Consider the following 17,566-nt stretch of genomic DNA (forward strand, 5'->3'; position numbering starts at 1 on the left):
AAAAAGCGTGAAAAGAAAATTCAGAAAAGTTCTTGAGAAACAGGTGAAGAAAGGGGAAGAAAAGCTGATTTATAGTCTGGTTCATCTGGTAGGACAAGCTGCTAGGATCAAATGAGAAATGCTGTGGTTACTACCTCTGCAGAAGAAGAGAAAGCTGCTGATGAAGACTGTGGATGTCTTTCTTAGGACTTCCTCTGGGTTCTGGATGGAGTCATGAGATCTCCACATCAAACCAACGTCACACACAAGCTTTTTATGGCCTTTTCCTTACCCAGCCACTCCATCAGCTCAAAACAAGGTCTGACACTGAAGAATTTATTTATCATGAATCAGCCGGAGAAACAGACAAAATTTCTATTAAGAGTGCAAACTTCAGCATACAAGAAAAAGTATTTCTTGAAAAGTTTCTGCTGCGGATATTTTCCACTTTCTGATATACTGTGATCCCTTACAGGACTGTCAGTTTGCCACCTGCTTCTTTGACACCAGGTTCATTAAATAGCTACATCCAACATTTAAAACTAATAAGACAAACTTCTCAAAGTGCCTGACCTCATGCTTTCCAAAGGTAGGCTTAGCTTAAAAATTGACAAATATTGAAAAATGATAAGCATTTTGTTCTTATGATTAGACTTTTTTATGACTGATTCTGTGGGGATTCGTGAGTTCAAGTTTTTCCCTGTGACCAGAAGTTCTCAAAGCTTTCTCTTTCTACATAAGAAATGTACACAACTACTTCAGCTGGAAGTTGAAGGAGGAAGGGAGCACAATATAAATGTGCTCCAACTAGCTGTACAGAGAAACACTGGGACTGAGTATATAGACATATTGCTTCTAGATCAAGCCCATAGAGTGCCCACAGAGCCCAGTATGGCACCACTCCATGCTCTTACCATCCTGAGCCTTCTTACATGAAGCATTTTTCTTCATTGAGAATAGAATACAACCTATGATGGTCAATTTCTGGAGTAAAAGGGGCAAAAAAGAAAAAAATATCTAGCTGGAAACCTTGCTTTAATTGGACAGGAGTATTCTTTTTATCAAGGCCAGACTATTAACCCCAGTTTGATAAGTTTCTACTATAGATTTGAAGTTGGCAGCACTGTAGAATTGGCTTCCTGATATTAGGCAGATTTATCTCAGAAAAGATGCCCATCAAAAGAGAACTAGACCTTGCTGAGGTAAAGTAGAATCCTTTGGATTCTCTGTTCATAGTCCAAAGGAAGAAACAAATTAATGAAAACATGAAAGACGTTCTGTTTTCTTTTTCAGATTTGCCAAAAATTCCTAAATCTGTATTTGGAAAACTAGATATATTAAAAAAACCTGCTTTTCTTGTGAAAAATTATTTCCAGAATCAGTGATTTCTACTTAAATTGCTAAAAGAATATTCACAGTTTTTCCAGGAGAGGGTGGAATTCTGCTATTCTTTGCACTCTAGGTAAATAAATAAATAGAAGCATAATGTTAACAAATATTATTGCACATACTCAATAATACTATTGGATTAAATTCAAAAGAATTAGAAAGTAATTACACTTTGCTACATTATTATTGAAAGAACAAAATCTCCTAAGGCTAAGGGAATCATTTGCATTTGGTAAATGATAGATAAGAGACTATTAGATTTGGTACATGTTAGATAAGAAAGAGGCTAGCACACGGAGTCCATTTATAACTGCATCTTGTAAGGCAATGGGCCAAATGATTTCAGGGCATCTCAAAGGTTCATAAAACACACCTGGATTTGTGTCTTCTTATGGATCAGGTTCATGGAAAGTTTTGATGAGGTTTACAGATCGCTTGTGTATATCTCATTGGAGTGTTTGTGGTTTTGGCATGGAATCAGAGAATATTGAACCTGAAACCTGTGGTTTGTTTTCAGACCATGAGTCACCCACATGGTGGGTGGAAAATGGTACAGTTCACTTGATAACAATGGTTTGCACCAGATGAGGGTCTGAAATTGATTGCAGTCATTCATATCTGAACACAGCACAAAAACAAGTGTCGCAGAGAATATGGCAACACGGAATGAGAAAATTAACTATTCCAAGAAGGGAAACAATCACCTTTCTTCTCTCATTTAAACCTTTAAACTTGCTCATTTGCCTTCATGTATCACATTTCCCTCTTCCATCAGGGTCTCGATGACACCTACCTTTAAGATATGTGAGTTTGGTAGACAAATGTGAGCAGCCTTGAGGATGCCTACAGATGTCCTAGAAATGGCTATAAGGATGTGTAGGAAATATGTCAGGAGTCAGGAAATATGTCTGACAAGTCCATTTCCTTGCCCTTACCCTAAGGTCACTGCAGATACAGTCATTATTATCAAGAATGATTTAGTAATAGAAGTCAGGATAATACCTTTACTAATAATAACTAAAAATAAAGCTTCTGTCTTTAGTAGTAAATTAAACAGTTTTGGATCCAGAGCACTGTGATATAGTTGCCTGTACTATTACATTACTAGAATAGCCTTTTATGTGTTTAAAGCCTGGATGAACCACCTGCACTCTCACGCAGTTCCTGGGAAGATATGGGATTCAGCTTTTCCACAGAATCACAAAATTGAAGAATGGCTGAGGTAGGAAGGGACCTCTAGGTCCACCTGGTCCAATCCTGCTCCAGCAGGGCCACCCAGAGCAGGTTGCTCAAGAACAAGACCAAATTGGTTTTGAAGATCTCCAAGGAAGAAGACTCTAGAGCCTCTTTGGGTAACGTGTTGCAGTGCTCCAAATAGGTAGCTTGGATGTAGACATCCAGTTTTGCAGGCAAGGGGATATTTTGGAAGACCCACAAGATGGGTATGGCTAGATCATTCCATGTGGTCTCAGGATCAAAGTAGGTGCTCTGACCTAGGTCTTCAGGCTGCATAAGGCTGGGATGATACATGAAGGAAAGAATCACTTTTTGTGCCTTTCTGCTACAACTGTCCACTGCCAAAGCTTGCTTGATTGATTTGAGAATGCTTAGTCTTGACACAGCTCCTTTTGTCTCTCATTCCCAACTCTACACAAACACGGAAGCAAAATGAATGTCCCTACCTCCAAGGAATTTCTAATGGCTAATCCTTCACATTCTCCAGTGAGTGGTGCCTAGGGAAGCATTCCTTCAGTCAGGACTGTCCCTGATTAACTTGCACAGTAGTTCTCTCATCCCTCAAGGAAACTTTCTTGTATTCTGTAACGCTTTCTCTTTTAGAGAAATACAGTCTTTTTGGTCATCAAATATAATAACTTACAGTCAGTCTTGAGTTGCCTAAGAAAAAACATCTCCAAGTCTTGGCTGAACTCCAGCAAACACAAAACTAGCCACATCCCTTGGAAAACTCTTCTGATGGCTGATAAGTCCCATTGGAGCAGCTCATGGTAATTACCACCAGTAGCCATAAACTATGTAAACTATTTGCCATAACACAATGTGGTTTCAAATGCCATGCAAGAAAGTAATGGATTTTAAGGAAGAATTTGTTTTGGTTTTGTTTTTATATAAAGACAGCCAGTAAAAGGATGGCCTAATGATTCAAGTAAGTCCAGAAATCACGAGATCTACAGCAAGAGACACAGTCGTGTTTCTGGCTTCCTGTGGCTTAAACAAGTTCCAATGAGTGTCCAGCTGGTGGATCCTGGAGAACTAACATTTTCAAGGGAAATCCTCTAGTAATGTGCAGTTGCTGTCACATAATCCTATATGTTACTTCTTTATTTTAAACGTCTGTGATGATTTCTGGTATTTCTGTGATCTCCATCTCTTTGCCCCAAGACACTTTCTTCCCACTCTAGAGGCAGACAGTGGGAATATGCACATAGAGTTCACTCTTCTGTGGTCTGACCCAAAGAGAAAGGCTGTCCAATGGGTTGCATGATAACTTCCCATAACAGAGATGAAAGTATGTCTGACAGAGACAAAAACCTACATATTTTATCCTATGTTTTGTTACTGAGATGTCTATTCTTAGTAGCACAACAAGTTCTTTTTAGAGCTAATATCCCTAGCAAAAATGAGCTAAGTTGCAATTTTCAACTGGCTCACCAAGTACGAGACTGTCAGATGTAGTATCCTGTGTTTTGTGTTTGCTAATGTTCAAATATCTGCAGGACTTTAAAGCAAGTGTATGAATAATTGTTCCTAGGTCAATCTCTCCTAATTTTAGGTGACTAGGCTGAGAAAGTCTTCTCATCTTTCTCTATTGAGAAATAAAATAAAAGAGACAATTACTTCCAACAGGCAAAATGATCCCTGTCCTGCATGCCTAGTAAGGTGACAAGATTTAGAAGAAATAAGCCTAGGCCTATCTTTTTTTTAGTGCACAAACTCACACAAAGTTTAACTGGCAAGTTAATGACATGTTAATCATAACCTAATTAACAGATTTCTCTATTTGGGTATTAAAAACCTATGCTGGTCCAGTTAGTCACCTTGAAAACAACAACTAGAACTGAAAGGAGCTATATTATTTACACTTGCAGGAAAATTAACTTTTTTCTAGGCTAAAAGCAAATTAAATTTTGTTCCAACATCACAGTCGTCAATTTATTATGATTTAGAAACTGATAAGAGGAACAACTGCTAGCTCAAGAAGAGAGTCTTCAGACTCTGTTGAGATCAGTGCACAGACCCTTAAACACCTATTCAGTTCAGCAGGGGTAGCTCATTCTTTCCAGTAGGCACAAAATCCAATCTATTGTCAATATAAAAAAATATTGGTTTCACCCAATTCAAAGCTTCAGGAAACAGAACAAAAATTCAACTGTGCAAATTCCAACCCCCTTGTAATTATGCTGACACTGGAATCAGTATCTTTCAATTAGTTTTTCTACTGACCTGAGGATTTTTTTGTGATTATCAAAAGTTAATTGTGAATTTATAGCATTGGAAGACTTTTCAAACCTAGGAGCAATTAAAGCCCCATAATTCAGGCTACAGAAGAAACAACTGGCAAAGAATCTGGCCTTCCCCAAAAGCTTGTAAAGTACTACTTTCAAAATGTGAGAAGTAAGAAAGTAAACAGGTGGTATCAAAAGAAAAAGGGAAAATAACAGCAAAATAATCAGATCCTGAAAGTAAGATCTCTGCTGGCCTCCAATGAATCTTGAATCTACACTACCACCTTTAGACATAGGATTCTGCATAACCACCCATGACCTTCTTCTGACTTTTTAAAACAGGGGAAAAAAGTGGTAAAATATTTAGCCCATTGGCTTCATGAAATCACTAGCATTTTTCCCTTTCCAAGTGAAACTTCAGACTACAGCCAATTTTAGAAAAAAAAAAAAAGATAAAAGGCAGAATGAAAGTCATAAAAATAAATGAGACAAGTTGAGAAAAAGTACTGATGTACAAAAGCTAGTGAGATTTGCTGCTCGAAATTGTTATTTCCTTATGAGTTACAATTGAATTAAACGCTGCATGAAAGGAACACAAAACAAGCCCAACAAGCCTTTTCCATGTTTATATCCACATAAAGACATAGCAGGAAAATAAAATGTGTAATTTTGAAGCGTTCCGTGTTTACTCAGGATGGTAAAGAAATTAAAACAGAGGCACTGGGATAATATAAGCTAACTATGCATTCTGTTCCAGAGATGATTTCACTTAAGATTTTAATTTAGATCTGGAGTTCCAGTAGTAGAAGAAAACAAAAGCAGACTGAAGGGGCAATGCTCTTAGGTCTACAAGCAGAACTTTCATTGATAGAATAATACATTGATTCATCTGCAGGAAAGGGTTCATCTCTTTGATTTTCAATACATTAAGGAAAAAACGTTAGCAAAAAAGACTCCGAATCTGCTATTAAATGCTATGAATAATATTGTTAAAAGCCAGACAAATACAAAGTCAATCAAGCAGCATTCCAGATACATTGCTCAGGAATAAATCTCACTGTTATTAAGCTCATCTGTCATATCACAGGAATGCATGTCAAGAGTTATAAGGGCTGCTCTGATGTGCCTCCTATTTTATTATGTTGGCCTGTGACATCAGGTGGTGGTAAATAGGAAGCAGTGCCTTCTGAGCAACCTTCATCCCCTCTCTCCCCTTTCCAGGAAATAGGGGTCTCTGTAAAAAGGCTTTCAAAAATGTACATAGGCACACAGTAAAAGAAGCAAACAAAATTATTAAAAGAGAATTTGAATTATTATATGAAGAGAACAGCAGCAAAAATAACTACCCAAGAAATATGAGGCATATAGACATCTTTGAATAGTCATGGAAGAACGAAGGCATGATTCACTGTCACTAGAAGAGAATGTAAACAAAAGTATAAAGGTAAGACATATAGTCAAAATTAATCTTCAGTAGCAGCTGAAGGAGATAATTTGAGGAAATTGCCCCAAAAGGTATGATAAATTTGTCATTTTCAGTCTTCAAGGAAACTCTTAGTATCTAGTGAAAACTTGGGGACACGAGGAACTGTGCATAGGGATTAGAGATCTTGAGGATGAGGCACAACAAGAAAACCTAGGCAGAAGAATAGAAGTAGTTGAGAAAATCCTTACAAAGGGGAGAGACTGAAAAAACACAAGACTGAATGATATATATTTTTTGTGGTTCAAAAATGCTTTGCACTCCAGTCCAGGATATAAGCTCCATTAAGTACTAACATGAATGAGTAAGCAGTAAGAACTGCTGGAAAGCAAAAGGTAAATGATTAAAATTAAGAATGGTAAAACAAAAACAAAAACTTTAGAATGTTCCTCATTAAAGACAGCAATAATCACATTTCCTAGAGGGAAAGCTTCTTTACTTTGAGGATGGAAGAGCACTGGCACAGTTGCACACAGCAGGTTGTGGAGTCTTCTCAGGAGATATTCAAGATATACAAGACCTGCCTGGATGCTTTCCTGTGTGATCTGCTGTAAGAAACATGCTTAGCAGGAGGATGGACTAGATGATCTCCAAAGGAAAGATAGAGGTAGAATACTAATAAAGATGAAGTGTTTACAGGATGTATGTTACTTCTAAAGCCCAGCTAATGTATTATTGTTTATAACAAACAGGAATAAAAGAAGTTATATTGACTGGAGGGAAAACTTTCAGACCCACAAGGAGAACATCAAGACTGTACTAAGTAGGAGGCAAAAGGTTTCTCTATAAACAAACAAACAAACAAACCTGTGTGAAAATTCCCAAAAATTGAAGATAAAAATGTTACTACCACTACACAAGATTACTATCTTCATAGAGACTGAACAGGAACCCAAGTCTTGAAAACTGGAAAGATCGTCGGCGAAGTATAATGCTCTGGATTGTTACACATCTTAGAAGCAGCATTGATTGTTTTCCTAATTCAGACTGGCTGTAATAGTAAATCAAGCAGTGCCAGACCCTATTCTACACCATGGGAGCCAACAGAAACAGCCCAGCTGCTCTAACAGTAACTTGGGCTGAGCATATCCAAACTTCCTACAGTGAATGGTCACAAGCCCTAACCCTTAAACTTTTCCCAGAAATTATCTGGGAGATGGTTATTCTGGGCCAATATCAAACCAGGAAAGATGCCAAGAGTTTAGCAGTATGGATGAAGTAGTGAACTGACACTTTTAAAATTTAATAAAACAGTTGTAGCTGTGGGACATAGTAAACTTGCAAATAAATTCATGGAAGCTAGAAACAAAGAATCTAACCAGTTTTGAAGGCTTGTGAAGTAGGCACCTATCTTTGGCCAGCTCCAAATTCAATTGATTGTCAGCTTAGTTTTAACAGCTGCATGGGAGCTTAGCTACTTACCTTGCCTATGGACACATTTAGACACTGACATTAAAGTGGCTAAGTCTGAAACAAAGCCATCTCCAGATACCTGCATCTGGACTGTTGCTTATAAAGTTGCAATTGAAAGTGCCTATTTCTATTGACAGTTGAAATACTGCAGAGCATCAGCTTCCTCTCCTCCATGATGAAGGTGCCTGCTCTGCAAAATACTGAGCTTCTGGACATGTCAGAAGTTGCTTCCCATTAACCTGAGTCAGCACGCGATATATGAAATTATTAGATGTCCGAACCAGATTGTTCTCCATCACACCTACATAAAATTCATGGGGAAGTAACTAATGTGACAGTCACGAGTCCAAAGGGCTAAGGCACTGTAGGTAAATAATTGGCATCATAGGATATAGAATTTGCATCATATGGAGTGATACAAAAACACCTCATAAATTAACAGCATCAGAGCACCAGATAACAGAGACACTTGCCTTCTTCCCATCAACAGTAAAGAGCTTTTTCACTGGAAATTGCAGGATCTCTGAAATCTCATCAAGGAGTGTTTTGAAACTCCTAGCGTTTCTACGGTTCAAGATAATTGAGCGCCGAAAACTAGTTTCTCCGTTCTTAACAAGAGTGATTTTCTTGGGTATTCTGGGGCCATGCTGAGTGAAAGATGTGGAATAGTCATCTAGTCTGCTCTCCTGGGCTGCTCTTCTCAAGGTACTGGAGGGACGACCATTTCGTGGAGGACCTGGCCTATGTCCAGCAGAAATAATGTTAATAGGCTTGACGTATTTCTTGTCGGAACAAAGGTAGCATCCTCCATCCTCCAGCTGGTCCAGCTCACTAATGCAGTGTATTCCTCGCGGGGTGGTGATGGTCCGTACTCCAAATGGCAGTGGGACCCTATGAGAAAGGTCATCCATGAGTGCATTGAAGCTCTTGAAACTTCGCTGGTTGATGGCCATCTTCACTCCCCCAAACTGAGGATCCCCACTCTTGAAGAAGGTTATTTTTTTGGCCGGGGGTACCTGGGTGACAGTGCTTGTCCGACCCACGGAGGGAAGGGGCTGATCATAATTGTAGGAGCTGGTGGTGGACAGATAGTCAGCAGGCACCTGAGTCATTCCTCTTGCTTAAAGGTAACTACAAGAAAAGCAAAAATAGATTAGTTTGCTTGAGTCATGCAGAATCACAGCCCAACACGCATGGGTTTGAAGTTCATTTTCCTTCACAACTGTTTTACCATCTGAGGTTCAGGGAGGGCAGATTCTGTCACATGGAGTTGTGTCTCAGGTAGATTTGAGGAAACAAAGCAGCAAGAGTAGCCATAACACTGCTCTTCACACTTAAACTATCTTTGTCCTGCAGATGCCGATGAGAACTCAGTCAGTGTCAGTAGCCTCCGAGACACAAAACCACAAGTCAGACCCCAGGCAAAACCCACAGAAACAGATATTTGTATTCTGTTGTCCTTCTGAGCTTTGTGTCTTCCTTGCTGATGTCTTTGAGGGTTTTTTTCTGAAACCGTCAGAACTGGAGATTACTTTGGTTTCTTTTCACAAACAGAACTGAAATTCTCGTGTAACCCATCAAGCCTATGAACTGGCACCAAACAACAAAAAAACACTGAATTTGGTCACAGAATCCTAGAGTATCCCAAGTTGGATGAGACCAACAAGGATCCTGAGGTCCAACTCCTGGTTCACGTAGTGAGTGCACAGTGTAGCATACACCGTTTCTGATTGTACCAAGAGTAGCCTGGATTCAGAATAATTCCACATGGCCATGCCAGTGTGCTAAGACAAGATCTAGATGAAAATTCAGACCAGTTATACAAACAAAAACAGTATGGCATATCTCAAGTCCTCAAATAGAACTACAAATTTGGTTCTGCTGAAAAAAGAGAAAACTTGAATTCAGCCTGGTAGGGACAGATAGGAGGATAATATCTGTGCAGTTTGTATGGTAGCTCCTGGTGCCTTTCACTTTTAAAGCTAAGTTCATTTCAGTGTTAGAGTCTGAAATCTGAACCTGTTTTTAAACTATTTGCTGCGATGGAGACAAGCTGAGAAGAGACTGGACTCTACTCTTTCTTGCTTCTCCCTGTCAAATACATTGTTTTGGAAGCCAATAACTAAAAGATTCCGACATTCACATGGAATGAAACTACTATGCCAGAAAAAGTTGTTTTCTTTTTAATATGGAGAAAACAAACAAACAAACAAAAACAAAGCAAAACAAAAAAACACCACTGTTTACAATTGCTTAAATAAAACATTGGTTATAATGAATAAGATGAATGACAATTTATGAACATACAGAGTGATTCCAAGGAGTAATTTAATTACTCAGATTTAAGTAGAAAATCTCATAGTATCATTTTTGGTAGTAGTCTCTGGCTGCACCTGAGCCCTGTTAACTTTACAAATTTCGTTCTTAGTTGATAGCATTTTCTATGGCTACTTCAAAAAAAATCTCACGAGAAATTATTTTTTTAGTGTTTAAAAATGAGTTAGAAAGCAATCGATACATTTTTAATGACATATTTCCTTTATGTTTTTTTCCAGGCTACTTTCAGCATTTACATAAAGTTCTAGTTTCAAGAAAATAGTCATCCTACTTACAAAGTATTCATCAGAGAACCAGTTCTGTGAAAACATTAAACAATGGGAATTCCGTCAGTGATTTTCAGAGGTGCAGCATTCAACAACCTGCAAACACTAATTTTCACTACGTTTTGGAGTGAAACCATTACTTTCTAACTGTGCTACTCTCAAGTGAAACACTTGTGCACTTTGCACTACAGCAAATTCATTTCTGCAGTAATTGAAAATTTAACCTGGGGAGGTGAGAAAAGACATTAGGCATCATTTGAAAGATTATCATTTGGAGAGTTCTTTTCCTTTGGATGTCTTTGCATACTGAAAGATTTCAGTGTGATGTATTTTATCTATTGACGTATTTCACCAAGTAACTATTCAGTTCTTTATTTTCCAGTTAAAGGTCAATGCATCACCCTATCTTGCAGACGATAAATATCTCTTTTCTCTGTTTTTCAACAGTTTTCAGAAAGTTGACCCTAATTTTTTCCCCTGCGAGACCGACATCAGAGCTTCCAGACACCCGCAGTGTAATTTCCAAACAAACTCATTATCCAGACAAATTGTGGTCTCTAGACCAACAGTAACCCGCAATACTCTGGCTGCACTCCTAGACATGTAGCAGCTTCCCAGTGATTTATTCTACTATCTCAAACTGCTGGACCATGTTGAAAGAACTATAAACAAGTAAAATATGGGGCAAATAAATTAAAGAGTTTTCAAACACTGATTTTATTGGGGGATATTTTCACAGGGCTGTTTTGGGATCACCTGTGTGAAGGAATACTGTCCCATGCGTTTGGGGTGATACAGTTGGTTACCCACCCAAACTTTAAAGGTCTGTCAGACAATATCTTATGAAGCAGTATGCAATATGAAGAAAGAGAATTCTATAAAAACATCACATGAAATACAATCAGTTGCCACAGGGAGAAGTGTTTTATTCTCAGTTTCTTACAGAATTGGAAGGGGATTCTACTGAATATCTGGCAAAACATCAAAAATGGTCATCTTGCCAAAATACACCTTCTTATATATACATAACAGAGAAGTCTCAGTGCATACTTACATCGAAATACTTCATGTTGCTTGCTCAAGATGACTTTTTCCTCACTGAATATCCAGGAGTTTTAAAATAATAAAATTAAAAGACAAAAGCCAACAAAACCATTCAACCAGGACCGAATGCACTGGATAACGCAGGGAAAAGTGTTACCAGGCTACGTGCTGTCAATCAAACTGTCCTCAAAATGACTGACCACAGCTTGGAGGGTTAATCAGGACTGCAGCGCTAAAGATAGAAAGAAAAGCTACCTAATCTACTGGAGAAGGCTCTCAAATCCACTGGGGTTTAGGCATAGTTTGCCCAATCCTTTTCTTGCTTGTGCCCATGTCACTAGGGTGCAAATCTGACTCAGTGACACTCCTCTCAATCACGCCAGTATAAATGAGGATGCAGTCAAAACCAAAGAGGCAATACCTTCCTCTTGCATAAAGGACTAGAGGACAACCTTACTGAGCCACCACAATGACCAACTCACCAACCCAGCCACTCATCAGCCATGATTTGGAATCAGATTAATCCAATTCAGATAAATCCAGGAAAATCAGTCGAGTCACAGTAAAGATGAACATTGTTCTTAAGAAATTTTTATATCTTAATTACTTCCTAGCTGATAGATGGCAGAAATTTGAAGAAAATTGCAGTGCAATACTGTCTTAATGGGAAAATCCAGTGGATCCTAGCCCAGTTGTTTTCAAGTTCAGTGCATGTATCAAACTCATGTTCTCAGATGAATGTTGAACAGCTGGATCACTGAGATTTGGGCATAAGCTAAAGACAGATAAGTAACCTGTGAATGATAAATGTCAAAAAGTGACGCTCTCTTTTCTAATTCACATACAAGAGACTTTCTCTTCTTGCACTTCCTCTTTGCTAGGAAAGCATACACTAACAAACAAACAAAAAAAGTCATTTAATCAGTTGGATTCAAATATATAAGTGGAAAACCTTACTTTTGTATGAACTGGAATTCTTGTTTTATTTCTTATTTATGTAGCCATTGCTTCTCTTCACTGATGTCCCTTATAGCAGTAAACATCTTCTGCAGAAAGCAATTACTTTCAGAGAGAACAAAATCATAAAATGCTCCTATTGGAAGTGCAGGGATTTGAGGGTCCTGCAAGAATATGTTCAGCAAGTTTTACACCTCAGATCCTTAACATGAGTTTCTCAAATGTGAAGATACTTCTTGAGACACTATGTAGTCCCCTCATCCAGCACTGCTGTTCTAGCTGTGGACAGCATACCTTTCAGGTAGAGACCATTGCTGTGGGGTCCTTGATTCAGAGGAGCATGGTCATCTCTCTGTTGGCCTGCATTTTGTACAAGATTTCAAAAGCTCTGCAGGAAAATCTGTAGGAATCCATCCTCGGGAAAGACTGAACACCTTCTGGAGACCATTCCAACTTCTCAGGACCTTGCCAGGTCCAGAGTCACTCCAATTTTTTCTGTTTCCAACCATAGTTTAAGTGACATCACAAAAACACTAAACCATAGCAAGCAGGCAGACAAGCCATGCACTTCTAAACCCTATCCAGTCTCTACTCAACTTCAGCTGACCTCCTATCCTTCCTTCCTCCATTTGAGATATAAGAAAATCTTTATTTAACCATTCAGGCTTCAATATTTTAAGTTATTTAGAATCTACCTCATCAAAAAGCAGAGTTCCAACAGTTAATCTCACTTTACAGCTAAACATCTGTGCCTTCTGTCTAACCTGAATGTGTCCACTGGGTTTTTTGTTTCTTTTTTTTTTTTTCTTAATGCTGACAAATTAATGTTCAACATTTTACTGGAAGTTTCTCTTTCCACTCAAGTAATTTTAGCTGCCATTTTTAAAAAGTCATTTCTTCAGACTAAAGAACAATTTGTTGGTCACCAATAACATCTGAAATGGGGCCGGCTGAAAAATCTAGATATGTATTCTTGGGAAATCATAAACGAGATTATTTCATTTGAAAATTTTCTCAGACAAGGTGGATTTCTGACAAAAAGAAAAAAAAAGGTGAGTTATCTTCTTGTAAGATCTAACCATGTTTCTCTAGAAATGTTAACTTGAATTTGCTCTCATGTAATAGCTTAGAGTCATAAAATGGCTTGAGTTGGAAAGGACCTCAAGGATCATCAAGCTCCAACACCCTTCTATGAGAAAGAAAAAATATTTTTTTAATGGCAAAATGATCTTATCAACAATCAATATTCATGGACAGACCAAGTGGAAGCACTGTGTGGAAGAAGACAAAAGTGATAATAAAACGATTCTCTGCAAATAAAGCAGTTTATTGCTTAAAATTACTTGAAAAGGATTGTCAAACCTTGTGTTGGACTTGAAATATTTATTTGCTTGGAAAAGAGGTTTCTGATAGCTGACATTGTCATTCCGTGCTCTGACTGAATGAGTTTAAAACACACTGACCATCACCCAGGTCCTCAGCAATTTTACTTGTGACACCCAGCTACTGGGAGCAGCCCACGTCTTGGAAAGCAGGGCTGCCATTTGGAAGGACCTTAAAAGGCTAGAGAAATTAGTGAGTTCAGCAAAAGCCACCACGAGGATAGGAAGTGACAGACATACATGATGTGCCAATGGAAGGCAAATCACTAGAAGTGTATGATCTGGGGAAGAGACCATTGTCTCTAACTACCTAGAACACGGTCCCAGATGTGCCTAATGAAGTAGTAGGGTGAAGTGGATGAAAGTAGCAACAAGGAAATACATACTATTTAGATAGTACAAAAATTTGCCCCCCCTCCCCCCCCTTTTTTTTTTTTTAATGAAAGAATGCATTACTTCTTATTTACTCATATCCACTTCAGTTGGAAACAATTTGGTCTTTAAAGTGCAGCAGTACAAATTTTATTTCCAAGTACAAGCTTCCATGCAGAGGATTACATTGTTCTTAACCTAGGTAATCAAGAAGACCAGCTTTCTGGAGGATAAGAATTAGTCTCAGGGATCAGATTCACCTACAGTAAATCTCCCTCTTGTTCTGGATAATGGATACATTATCTAATGAGTTTCTCAGCAATAAATCAGGAGCATGAAGAAAGAAAACCTTCTGAACTTATTATTTTCAATTCTCCTTACTTAAAAATATTAATTCTGTAGAAAATATCTCCGGAGTAGACTTTGACTTAAGACATAATTTTAAACTATGAACATGTGTCCTTTCTGCATGGAATAAATCTGTTTGAGATGCATTATGATTGTGCCAGCAATTACCTTCACCATTGCAACTAACAGGTGAATTTGTGAAGTTAAGACAAAGGCTCATAATGTTTGCATTTCAGAGTAAAGGGTTTGGGTCAGAGATCTGGTGCCAGTTCTGGATAGACCTTACCAAGGCTGGTTCCCCAGCAATTTAGGAGGGCTTGGTTCAAATTCCTGAGTTATGAGATTTCTTTTCTGCTTGGGAGGGGAAGCAAATGAGTGCAATGTAACAAAACAAGATGATAGACTGCTCTTTGAGAGCAGAAAGAGAGAGGGCCATGTTGGTGCCCCATTCATTATCCTTTTCCCTGCACATCCTGTTGTCTGCAATCATTTCCCCAAGCTCCTCAATCCAACTGTACAATAACAGCTCCTATGGGAAGCTGATAATCACAGCCCAATGTGAACAAAACTAAAGCATTCCACTGAAAGAGGCAGACAACCCTAGCACAGAGAACTGGTATTTCTAGTGCAAGAGTTTTCTGTTGTAGACATCTGGGTACTGAGAGAGAACGAGTAAAGACATTTACTCACATAGCTGGCAATACTGGGGAAAATAACTTTGCATTTCCCTTTGAGGGAAGGCTTCATGTTTCACATCCAAGATTATAGAATCACCAAGGTTGGAAAAGACCTCGAAGATCATCCAGTCCAATCATCCATGATCACCAATAGTTCTCACTACACCATATCACCCAACACAACATCTAAATGTTCCTTGAACACCTCCAGGGTTGGTGACTCCACCATCTCCCTGGGCAGCTCATCCCAGCACCTGACCACTCTTTCCGATTATGTACATCTTTATGCCAGAAAACTGACAAACAGATGCACTACGTATCCAATCAGATGGAGGTGACAGCATGGCAGGAACTGAGCAGCTCACAAAATGCAGAAACCTAGAACTGGCACAACTGACTATATGAAAGGAACAAGAGCACACGAACAGATGCACCTCACCAGGATGCTTGTGTAGCACCACACACACTTGTATCCTGCTATTTTCATCATCCATAAGGCTCATTCCCAGTTCCACATTTCTCAATCGGTTTCCAAAACAATACTTACATTACTTGAGATTATTAGTATCCTGCTATGTGACATTTACTTTTTTTTTCCAGCATGGATCTTGTTTTCCTGACTGTTTCTAGTTTTTCTCTTTAGACCCTTTCTCTTTCATTTCTGATACCCATGGTTCCTTATATTATTATCAATTACGATTTTTAAAATATGTTTTTGCACTCTTACAGAGCTATTTCAAAATATATTTAACAAATCAAATCACTCTACATTTTAACATGTATACTCTTCGTAGATACACTTTTTCCAATATGTTTATTACTGAATCTGTGGACAGCTTTTACTCACCCAAAAATGAAACTTCTAAAATCCTTAGAAATAATTTTTTTCCAAGCTAAATTAGACACTATAAAAAAATTGATAAGCAGCAGAAGCAGTCTTTTTTTTTTTTGGCATCATGTATTTACTTGGCCTTTCATCTCTATTTCTTGTGCCATGCAGCTGTGTAGTTATTTCTGCCTTAACATTTGTCCCATTATACTAGAATCTCTCACCTGGAATGACTTTTTCTTTTGGCTTTGGTTAGTAAGGCAAAAACAAAAAACCAACCAACCAACAACAACAAAAAGCCCACAGATATTGTCCAAATCCTTTCTCCTTTATTCACCGCAGTTGGCATCAGTTGTCTCTGGGGAGCAATGCAGTTGGTTTCTCAATTCATTCTCTAACTTCCTATCTGCCATCACGATCAGGCCAGCTGATCCGTGTGCTTTCCAATTTTTTCAAAGATTCCTCCACTTGTTCTTTGTCAATGGGGTTTTTCAGTATAGGGACTTCCTTTCTAACTGAGAATCCCATCCAAATTATTTTCCTATGTGTTTTTTCTGTTGTTGTTTAGGAAGAGAGTTGGGTTTTTTAATGTTATTTTATTCTAAAGCAGTTCAGTAACTCAGACAGTTTTGAGTCGCTGTCCTTCTTTTGCATTTATTCATGGACTTGCTTAATCTGCTATCTCTGCTTTAACCCCAAGATTTACATCCTTCCAATTTTCCTTATTCTTGATTTTAATTAAAGTCAGTGACTGTTAGTAAAGGGTAGCATTGCTAATAATGGCACCCTTGCCAAAGTCTAAATTTGGGGGTTTCTCTTTTTCTTGTCTGCACTTTTAAAACAATAAACTATTCTTTCTTTTCCTCACATACTGAACCTAAGTGCCAGATTCTCAGATCAGATAAGCCAGCAGGACTCTGTGGAACTCCTGTGATCTCCTGGGATTAGCACTTGCTGAACATCTGCTCCTTTTGGGCATTGTGCAGGAGCAGAAGGGACAATGCCTTCTCTCCACCGCCAGCTGCCGTGCAGTGATGGGCATTTCCTCCATACAAGCTCTTTTCCAAATGTGCTGGGGCCATTCTGAAGAAACAAAGCAGGGGCTGGGATCAGCCAAGGCCGAGGGTAGGGGCAGCTCCCACCAGCCCAGGCTGCCCAAGGTCCATCCATCCTGGCTTTGAATGCCTTGGATGGGACACAGCTTCTATGGGCTCCCCATGTTCAGCAACATGAAGAAAAGAAGCTCAAAGTGATGAACTCGGGTGGTGGAAATAAAGAGGTTTTATCAGGTGTATGTCATCCCTTGTGTCCTGACGCTCAAGAGAATATTGGAAATGTTTAAATAGAAGGGAAGGGGAACACTGTCTTTGGCTGACCCCTGAAAGAGGATTTTTTGGAGTTTTTTGGGAAAAAAAAATGTATGGTAAAGAATTATCAAAAGTAAGTATATGAAATCTTGAGCAGAAAAAAGGAAAAAAAAATAATATTTTCTCATTTGCTAATCTTTCAAAATGGATTCAATATTTTTGAATGATGAAGATGGAAAAAAACTGACAGCTAAATGAAAATTTAACTTCACCTGACTTCATTTAGTGTTTTAAGACAGCTGGAAGAACGTCTACCAAA

At 38.5% G+C, this 17,566-nt stretch overlaps 1 protein-coding gene across 1 annotated transcript in view; it reads right to left on the minus strand.

Moving 5' to 3' along the window:
* The window catches only part of RP1L1 (RP1 like 1), a 40,850-nt gene that overhangs the window by 16,449 nt on the left and 6,835 nt on the right, over positions 1–17,566 (minus strand). The window contains exon 2 of the mRNA XM_031552266.1: positions 8,202–8,859. Coding sequence (XP_031408126.1) covers positions 8,202–8,840 — 639 coding nt within the window. The 5' untranslated portion in view covers positions 8,841–8,859. The remainder of the gene's footprint in view (positions 1–8,201; positions 8,860–17,566) is intronic.

Source organism: Meleagris gallopavo, chromosome 2 (assembly GCF_000146605.3).
Source record: "Meleagris gallopavo isolate NT-WF06-2002-E0010 breed Aviagen turkey brand Nicholas breeding stock chromosome 2, Turkey_5.1, whole genome shotgun sequence".
NCBI classification, from domain to species: domain Eukaryota; kingdom Metazoa; phylum Chordata; class Aves; order Galliformes; family Phasianidae; genus Meleagris; species Meleagris gallopavo.